The sequence below is a fragment of the Sinocyclocheilus grahami genome, unplaced genomic scaffold (assembly GCF_001515645.1).
Source record: "Sinocyclocheilus grahami isolate Dianchi unplaced genomic scaffold, SAMN03320097.WGS_v1.1 scaffold18.1, whole genome shotgun sequence".
In the NCBI taxonomy this organism is placed as follows: domain Eukaryota; kingdom Metazoa; phylum Chordata; class Actinopteri; order Cypriniformes; family Cyprinidae; genus Sinocyclocheilus; species Sinocyclocheilus grahami.
The window spans coordinates 1,664,110-1,674,338 of record NW_015505197.1 but is presented as its reverse complement, the minus strand read 5'-3'; the positions used below and the strand labels follow the sequence as shown (position 1 = coordinate 1,674,338).

Below are 10,229 nucleotides of genomic sequence, written 5' to 3'. Positions count from 1 at the left end.
AAAAACAGAGATTACACAGATCTACAGGTGAACCTTGATTCCCTGCACACAGATATGAACTGGATAAGCATAACAAAATTCCGGTATTCAGAATGTCTGTCGTAGCAATTCTTTGAATTTAGAGAATTCATAGTCTTGGATGTTCATATGTGTTTACAAACTGTATGATATGATGTACACAATATTTAATCAAAACATTTATGCGCTGACACTCTGTGTTGGCTGTTTGTCATATTACAGCAAAAACCATTGGGTCATGGTCATGGACAACATGTAAATATCCTTCAACATTTTGTATTGTGGGACATGGGTTTTGTGCATATTTTCATATGATGTTGAAACTTAAATTCACATGATATATTTATTTTGTTTTATATAGATGACTGGCTGTATTCCACGGGAGATCCTTCGTTTAGCTATCTATCTATCTATCTATCTATCTATCTATCTATCTATCTATCTATCTGTCTGTCTGTCTGTCTGTCTGTCTGTCTGTCTGTCTGTCTGTCTGTCTGTCTGTCTGTCTGTCTATCTATCTATCTATCTATCTATCTATCTATCTATCTATCTATCTATCTATCTATCTATCTGTCTGTCTGTCTGTCTGTCTGTCTGTCTGTCTGTCTGTCTGTCTGTCTGCCTGTCTGTCTGTCTGTCTATCTATCTGTCTATCTGTCTGTCTATCATCTTTTCTGTCTATCTGTTGGATGGAATAGTGGTACAGGGTCATATTTTATACATAAAAACCAGGTCATCTTGTAAGCAACATTTGGTCAGAGTATTGCACCAAAGTACTAACGGCATATAGTTATTATGTCATCACATACCTGTATATTATACTGGCAACACAGAAAATTAAAAAAGAAAACAGCTGCTTGATGGAACATTATGTTTCACTCAAATTATATAGTTTCTCAGTTCATAAAGCCGGCATGAATTTAAAAAAAAATTGTATGTTGGACATACAGAAAGAAATGTCATACATTAAAGCAAATAATGCTTGGCAATTTGGCAATATAGTTGCATGTCTTTAAAAAATAAAATTATTTATAAGTGCTGAAACAATTGTTAATAGAACCATTAGCAGCAATTGGAGCCAGAGAAGAAATGGTTAAATGCATACTCATAATAATGGCATCTCTTAATAATGGAAACATCTCTTTCTCTGTTCTCTAGATGCCTATTCATGCAGGTAAAACTGTGGATACGACTTTGGCAGTTGTTCATGTACACACTCTTGTCAGTACTATGGAAACTGTTGCTATGACTATGACAGTAAGTTTCTCTAGAACCAACACTTTAAAATCAAATGCTATATACACAAATCTGTCTTGTATTCAGTATATGGGTCATTATTTCCAAAATTTAAATTGATTTATCTTCCCTTTATACAGGCTACTGCTCAGTGACAACTGGTTGGCCAGATACAGCAGGTGCACCTACATCTTTTCTTATCTTTCTGTCAGATTCAGACCTTTTTCTAGTTTCCTGAGTGTAGAGGAAGGCTGATATCTTTGTTTCTCTCTCTGCTAGATTTACCCTCCTGCAAGTATAACTGTGGATACAACCTCAGCAGCTGCTCATGCAACTACAATTGTCACTATTATGGCAACTGTTGCTCTGATTATGACAGTGAGTTGATCAGACACTTCAAGATATAGATAGATGCAAATATTGTATTGCATATATTATCCTCTGTGATTCCAGAAATTAAACAGATTTCTAGAATTTTTAATGCAGTTTTATTTCTTCCCATTATACAGGCTACTGCTCTACAACAACTGACTGACCAGCTACAACAGGTGCACCTATGACCGTCTTATCTGTCTGTCAATTCAAACCTTTCTCTGGTTTCCTGGATTTTGATGGAGGCTGATGTTCCTGTAGTCATACATCACACACATATTGATGGCTTTTAGTTGTACATGTATTAATACCTTCTCTGCTAATATGTTTCTTTTAAGTGGTTTAAGTGACACTAATGACATAAAAAACATACACAAAGGCAGAAATAATTTCAGCTGTGCTCTTCTAACAAAATGTATACTAATCAGTAAATGACTCACACATACTGATGAAATCTCTCTCCACTAGCTCCCTCCTGCATGTATAACTGTGGATACTACAGTGGCAGCTGCTCATGCACCTACAATTGTCATTATTATGGCAACTGTTGCCCTGATTATGACAGTGAGTTTCTCTTGATCAGACTGACACTTTAAAATCAAATACTATACACACAATTAAAAATCTTTTCTTTAGTCAATAGATTTAGCTGAATTAATTTTCAAATAAATGGCTTTCCTTTTAATTATTAATTTCCTATTGTTCCTATTGATCAGACAGTTGCTTTAAGATGAAATACTGTAAACACAAATCTTTCATGTAGTAAGCACATGGGTCATCAAATTTCTCGTAATGAAATGCATTTTGCTGAATCAAAGCAGAATTGTGGCATTACTTTTCTTCCTACTTCAGTTTTATTTCTTCTGTTTACACAGACTACTGCTCATCAACAAGTGAAACTCCAGTAACGTGGGCAGAAACAACAGGTATTGCTGCTATTCATTTGATTTTAAGTGACACTGATGGGATTAATGGATGTTAGAGAGATTAAAATGCTGTAACTTTATACACGGTTTCTTTATCTTTTTTTCATGAAAATACAACATTTTAAATATATTTTATTCTATTGTTTTCCATCTCTATATGAAGAACCATTTGGTGGCTATATGACAGATTGGATGGGTGAATTTTTCAGTCCCCGGTACCCTAATAACTACCCTGATTCCTCATATTGCACATGGACCATTCATAGCACAGGGAACACAACTGTGTCATTGATCTTCAACGATGTTGTGTATGACATTATTTGAATTTCCTTATTTTGGAACTGAAACTGTATACTGAAAATGTGTAACTTTTACATTTCTTTTTTCCAAGGAAACGTTACAACAGAATACTTATATGGTGGACAAACAAATTTATTTACATTAGTTTTCCCTGTCTTCTCTGCTTGCTAGTTTGGAAACATGCTGTGACTACATCAGAGTATATGATGGTCCTTCTACCCTCCACTCCTTACTGGGAGAAATACGGGACTACAGGAACCAGTCTTTCAAATCCAGCAACAATGATCTGACTGTACTTTTCTACAGTGATCACAGTGTAACAAATAGAGGATTTCATGCAAACTGGGTCTTTGTAGGTAAGCAATTGAAAGGAATGAATACAACTTGACTATAATATTATGAATTTCAACTTAGTTTGCTTTATCAAATTTCTAGTCATTTTGTAATTATTGTTTTAAATGTAGTATCAAAGTTAACTTCATTTGCCAATTGAATTTGATTTATTTTTTCCAATTTTTTTTTTCATAAAAATGCTAACAGAATTGTTTATAATCTGGAATCGTTAAATGAAGCCACGCCCAGAAACGGAAATGTTAAAGGGATAGTTCGCCCAAAAATGAAAATTCTGTCATCAATTACTCACCCTCATGTCTTTTAAAACCCATAAGACCTTCATTCATCTTAGGAACACAAATTAAGATATTTTTGATGAAATCTGAGCTTTCTGACACTGCAAAGACAGCAAAAAAACTGAAAAATGTTATGGCCCAGAAAGGTAGTTAGGACATAGTTAAAATAGTCAATGTGACATCAGTGGTTCAACCATAATGTTATAAAGTGACAAGAATACTTTTGTGTGCGGAAAGAAAACAATAATACTGACTTTATTCAACGATTTCTTCTCTTCCGGGTCAGTCTCCGCCGCCATTCACGAGAGTACCATGCCTGTGATCGTGCTGATGTAGAACACGCATACGCTGCGTCTTGTTTACAAGTAGAGGAATGCACACGCATGCGTTGTCATGGAGACTGACCCAGAACAGAATAAATCATCGAATAAAGTCATTATTTTTGTTTTCTTTGCACACAAAAAGTATTCTTGTAGCTTCATAACATTACGGTTGAACCACTGAAGTCACATGGATTCAACACTAGTTCAACAATACTTTAATTTTCTTTTTCAATGATAATTTGAATGATTAAACAGAGGCTCCCTCAGAAGATCCCTGCTACAGCTACACTCTACTGGACGATCCTTGGAGAGCCACTAACTATCAGAATGACTTAGTCTTAATGTGTGACCAGAATGTGAATTGGTTTGGCTGGTATCGTCTCTTCATTCATAGAGTGTCCAGATGCCAGACACATGTGTTGATATGAACAAATGTGGCACTGATGCCCCACTGTGGTTAAATGGAGGACACCCAAAAGTCGAGGATGGAGTGGTCACCCGAGATGTCTGTGGTCACTGGTCCAATAACTGCTGCAATTTCAAATCTACTCCCATTAGTGTGAAAGCCTGTCCAGGCAATTATTATGTCTATGTTTGTCAGACCAAGTGGCTGTTATTTGGCATACTGTGCAGGTAATCATATTTACATATTTATCATTGATTACATGTGTGCTTGATTCATCTACATTTGTGTGTCTCTTTATGAATAACTAGTCATTAAAACATTTCTTCCAGATGTGGGGAGCATCAACACCACATATACAACTGCTGCACCAGAGACCATCTCATCTGGTAATGGCCACACATAAGTGCTATAATACATGAATTTTCACATTTGCTGGCTACATACATACAGTCAACATGACATGCCTCAAATGTCTCAGCCTCTTGTCAAGGATACCTTTACCCATTGATCAACAACCACAGTATCTATTATGCCAATTTTGCTGATGTGCAGTAAGTGAGAGAACATGTGATTGATTTAATTGCTAGTGGAATAATGTTTGCCATCTATAAAGATACAAGCAATCTTTGATTAATGAAATCATTGTAATTATACCATATTTACCATATAAAATGTTATCTCATTTTATTTTAGTCTTTAATATACAGTATACATTGTGTACTGCTATAGAAACAGTGTTATTATTGAGGGTTTTTGTGTGCAGTACCACTAACGACCTGCAGGTGAAACCAGTTTTATGACTTGTTTAATTTAGGTTAAAATGTCTTAAAAGGTCTATTTTTGGTTCTTTCAGATCAGAGCGCTGCTGTAACTGTGACTACATCACAGTATATGATGGCTCTTCCACTGGCTTTCCACAGCTAGGAAGGGTCTGCTTCAATGCCACCACACACCAGGTGTTTCACTCTTCTTCACCATACTTGACTGTTGTCTTCAGGAGCGACTACTCTGGTGTCAGCCATGGTTTCAATGCCCTTTTCACAAGCTCTCTGACTGCAGATGAAGGTAATGCCTTGTGAAATAATACTAAAATAGAACAACTTTTAGATGCTAAACAACTGGAATTATTATAAAATATTTATAAATTTAAATAAATACTTTTAATGCACAAAAATACATTGAGGGGATGAAATTCTTTGCTCTGCAGGTCGTGTGGATTGTTCCTCAGACAACATGGTCATTGTCATTCAGACGTCTTACCTGAACTCACTCGGGTTGAGTGGAAATTACCTTTATGTGGATGACCATCTTTGCAGACCCAACATTAGCAGTACTGAGGCTCTGTTTAGCTTCCCACTTGACACATGTGGGACCGCCAAAGAGGTACAATCTACACGATCTACATGCTCAGTACTGATAAAAGGGGTGATGTCTCTTGTTTTCTTTTGCCAAAACTGAAAATTAGAATGTTCACCACACAACATCACCCACTCTCTGTCTCTCTTTTCCTTTAGATGATGAATGGTACCAACAATGTGCGGGCCTCTCAGTCTCAGTCGGGTGAAATCACTCGTCAGTCACAGTTCCTACTACGTGTGGGCTGCAGAATGGAGCCGGAGACCATGGTGCAGATACTCTACAAGGCCAGGGAGAACATCAATGCCAACATCACAGGAACGGGATGCTTCAATGCCAGCATAGCTTTCTTCACCTCCAACAGTTTCTACCAACAAATTTATGACTCTCCATATGAGGTGAACCTGAACCAGTTTCTTTATGTTCAGGTCAAGCTAAACAGGCTTGACAACAGTCTGGATCTGTCCTGGACACCTGTGTAGGGTCTCCAAATCACAGTGACTTCAAAGATTGCTCCTATGACCTTCTGCATAACGGATAAGACCTTTTCATTCTTAAATGTGACTCCCTCCACCATCATATCATATGTGACAGTGGAATCAGTTGAGATCTAAGACAGTATTTCAGTCAGAATTCTGTTGCTCCCAGTCTAAATATGTTCTTGTACTCATTTGAACTAATAGTGAAACCAACTCTGTCTGAGTTCGACTGTAGTTCAAACTTTATCTGTATTGTTTTTCTTTTTTATCTTCTGTAGATGTCCCATTGACAACACATATTATTCCTACACCAATGGTCAGCACAACTACGCTCAGTTCAGTTTCCGGGCTTTCAAGTTCCTCCGGACTCACGCCTCTGTGTACCTGCAGTGTAAGGTGATCATCTGCCCCGATAACGACTACAACTCTCGCTGCCGCCAAGGTTGCCTCTTACGTCACAAGAGATCCCTTGGCAGCACCTACCACACCAATACTGTGACGCTGGGGCCAATCAAACTCAAAGGTCAGAGGCTAATAGCAGGTATAATTTCTAATGAATTGTTATTAATATTGAGGCTTTTCTAATGACTGTCCACTGTCATTCCAGGCATCATATGAAGGAGTCTGAAACGTCTGAACTGAATGAAGTTATCATCTTCTTAATCATAACCTTAATTATTACTATTAATAAATCCTTATTAACCACCCAGCAAATTACTCTAAATACAAATTGTATTTTTGAAATTCAATAAAGCATTTCTAAAAAGCTGTCCTGGTCACTGGTGTCTCCAATGGTTTATATTCACTTGTATTCTATTCAATGCACACGGCCTCTCTGAAATGAATCAACATAATGCAAGGTACAAAAGAAATAAACAATACATATAAATCAAATAATTTTCAAAACTGTTTATGGAGTTTTTGTCTACTGAACTTTTTAAACTGTTTTGTCAGCTAAACAATTGTCATGTTGTTAAAAGAGAAAAAAACGCAAGACGTGAACAAGTTATCAGCCTGGATCAGCGACAGTGCCGCATGTGTTATTAGGGGCCGAGCACCGATGGTGTCAGATTGCACTCAGGCAATCTGCCCCAAACTTCACACGTTTGATAGGTGTTCTGTCCTGAAAAAAAAGAACCCAAATTCAGTTATACTCATAGCGCCACCTGCTGGAAACAGGAAGTGACATGCTTAACACTGTTATGGACTCCTAGGAACATATTAAAAAGCGTCAGCAAGTGTTAAATAGGCTGGCAACATGCTAGAAACATACTAAAACATGCTAGCAACACTTAGCTACGTGCTAAAGCATGCTATTAATGTAGTGAAAGTTACTGTAACTCAGGCATGCAGTGTCCAATCTGCCTCAAACTTCACATGTTTGATTAGAGTCCTGGCCTGAAGACATCTACATGCTCATATTCGGTTACAGTTATAGCACCACCTACTGGCAACAGGAAGTGACATGTGTAATACTGTGATGCACTATTAGTAACACAGTAAAATATGCCATTGTGTGCTAAACAAGCTAGAAATATGCTCAGACATGCTAGCAACACTTACTAAGTGCTAAAGCATGCTATTACCATGAAAGAGGAAGTTGTTGTAACTCATGCATACAATGCCCAATCTGCACCAAACTTCACACGTTTTATAAGAGTCCTGGCCTGAACACATCTAAAAGCCAATATTCAGTTATAATTATAGCGCCACCTGCTGGCAACAGGAAATTACTGGTTTCACAGTAACTTAAACATGCAATGTCCGATCTGCCCTAAACTTCACATGTTTGATAAGAGTCCTGGCCTTAACACATCTTAAGGCCAATATTCAGTTATAATCATAGCGCCACCTGCTGGCAACAGGAAATTACTTTGTTTACTCTAACTCAAACATACCATGTTCAATCTGCACCAGACTTCACATGTTTGATAAAAGTCCTGGCCTGAAGACATCTACATGCCAACATTCAGTTATAATCAAAGCGCCACCAGCTGGCAGCAGGAAGTTTGGCACATATAAAGGACTTTGAAATATTCCTCCTATATTTACAATTTTAAATGCATATTGCCCACTGTTTGCTGTTTTCCTAAAGCCACCGAGTGGCAGTGAGCCCGGGTGCGAGGGCCCTTTCATTGCTGCTTGCAGCTTTAATTGGATTTTGTTTTGTGTTTTCCCCTCAACAAAACATTTCTATGTCTGTCTTAGGAAACGGTTTATACAGTTCATTCACTTAAAAATATTTAAAATGCTCAATCAAAAAACTTCTCTCATTTTAATTTTTCCTATGTTCTACTTTTTACACTCGCACACGATTTCAATTTATACATTTTTACTTTCATTGAAGAATGTTTTGTGCTAGATATCTGGAGTTTTAATTAAGCAGAACTTTTACTCAGTATCCATACTTTCACTTAAGTATAATTTTTGAGTACTTTTACACCCCTGTGAATGACTTCAGGCCTATCAGATGTCATTGGCTGTGCGCAGTGAAAAGATGGATTGGCTATGGCCCTGATGCTGTTGTTTTTCATGAATTTGAGAATTTGCTGCCCGTGAAAAAAATTCTTACTTTGAAAGATTTTAACAGTTAAAACCATACAGAGAATTAGAGGAGGACATCCTTATGATAAATCAATATCCTGGAGTCTGAAACTACATAATTGTGGAAACGACACAGCTGGATGCAGTATGTATTTTATATCTGTTGACACAAAGTTTGTGATAGTGGTGTGGTCAGAGATTGCAGTATAGATAATTATCATGACACTATGTTTACATTTTATGTAGTTCAAACTATACTGTGGCAGTTCCACATCGCTTCAAAACACATTTGTTTCATTCAGGTAACTGAAACTGGTGCTACTTCCATGTCTCTTGTGTCACACCACAGACTTGCTCTCTTTTGTTTCATATATTCATAATTTCATATTTTTGTAAAACTGTAAATAACTGTACATATTTTTGTAAAACTTTTGTTATGTAATGGTGATAACTTTGCCTAAGAGTATGTGTTTGATTTAGTTTAATAAACATGATCACTCCACAATCACAAACTTTGTGTAAACAGACATATTCATAAATCAATACAGAGCCAAGAGTAATAATAAAAGTTGCATGATATCCAGCTGTGTCTTTTCCACGATTATGCTGCTCTATTGATATTTTTTCATCAGAGGCTCCAGGATATTGATGTGTTATAAATAAATCCTCCTTAGGCTGGTTTTGACTATATAAGTGGTAGTTGAATAATTGAAGGCAAACTTGATCAGACGAGAGAAAGATGGAAGCTCTGACTCTCCTTCTTTGTCTGCTTCTAACTGCTAAAACCTCTCTAGGTAAGAATATAATTAACCGGCAAAGGAGAAAATATATATCTGTCTGCCTGCCTGTCTGTCTGTCTATCTAATCTTAATGTCAGTTGTGATTCTCTGCATTTACGTTGTTGTGATGATCATTCTCTATTTTCCATCTCTATCTGAAGCATCATGTGGTGGCACTATGACAGATTGGATGGGTGAATTTTTCAGTCCTCAGTATCCTAAAAACTACCCTGATAACTCACTGTGCACATGGACCATTCGTAACACAGGGGCGACGACTGTGTTATTGACCTTCACTGATGTTTTGTAGGAAACATGTATTACCTCTATTGTTTTTGTCTCTAAATCTTTTGCAAAGCAATTTAATTATGTAATGTAATTGTATTAATTTGAAAAAAAGATGAAACTTTTGTGCAAACACATAATGTATGTTTTTAAATATTCTGCGTCAAAACATAAATTTGTTTCTCTCTCTTTCTCTCTCTTCTCTTTTTGTTAGTATGGAAACATGCTGTGATTACATCAGAGTATATGATGGTCCTTCTACCCTCTACCCCTTACTGGGAGAAATACGGGAGTACGAGAACAAACACTACAACTCCAGCAACAATGATCTGACTGTGCTTTTCTACAGTGATGGGAGTGTATCAAGAAGAGGATTTCATGCAAACTGGGTCTTTGTAGGTAAGCAATTAAATGAAATGAATAGAATATTTTTTTTTTAAACAATTCCGGATTGAATGTATGATTCCGGCAATGTTTTTTGCACATGAATTCTGTGACCAGTTCAGTTCATTCCCTTAGTGTTCTTTTTTTCAGTTCTTTTTTTAGGGAATCAAAGACACAAGGCTCAACCAGTGT

At 36.9% G+C, this 10,229-nt stretch overlaps 1 protein-coding gene and 1 pseudogene across 1 annotated transcript; both read left to right on the top strand.

The window, feature by feature from the left end:
* Positions 1–1,379: 1,379 nt before the first annotated feature.
* LOC107553739 (deleted in malignant brain tumors 1 protein-like) overlaps positions 1,380–10,229 on the top strand; it is a 15,410-nt pseudogene continuing 6,560 nt past the window's right edge.
* LOC107553978 (CUB and zona pellucida-like domain-containing protein 1) lies at positions 5,515–6,750 on the top strand. The gene is made up of 4 exons (XM_016236329.1): positions 5,515–5,593; positions 5,725–5,964; positions 6,324–6,568; positions 6,653–6,750. Exons 2-4 carry the CDS (start codon positions 5,948–5,950, stop codon positions 6,661–6,663), a joined length of 273 nt encoding a protein of 90 aa, XP_016091815.1. The 5' UTR covers positions 5,515–5,593; positions 5,725–5,947; the 3' UTR covers positions 6,664–6,750.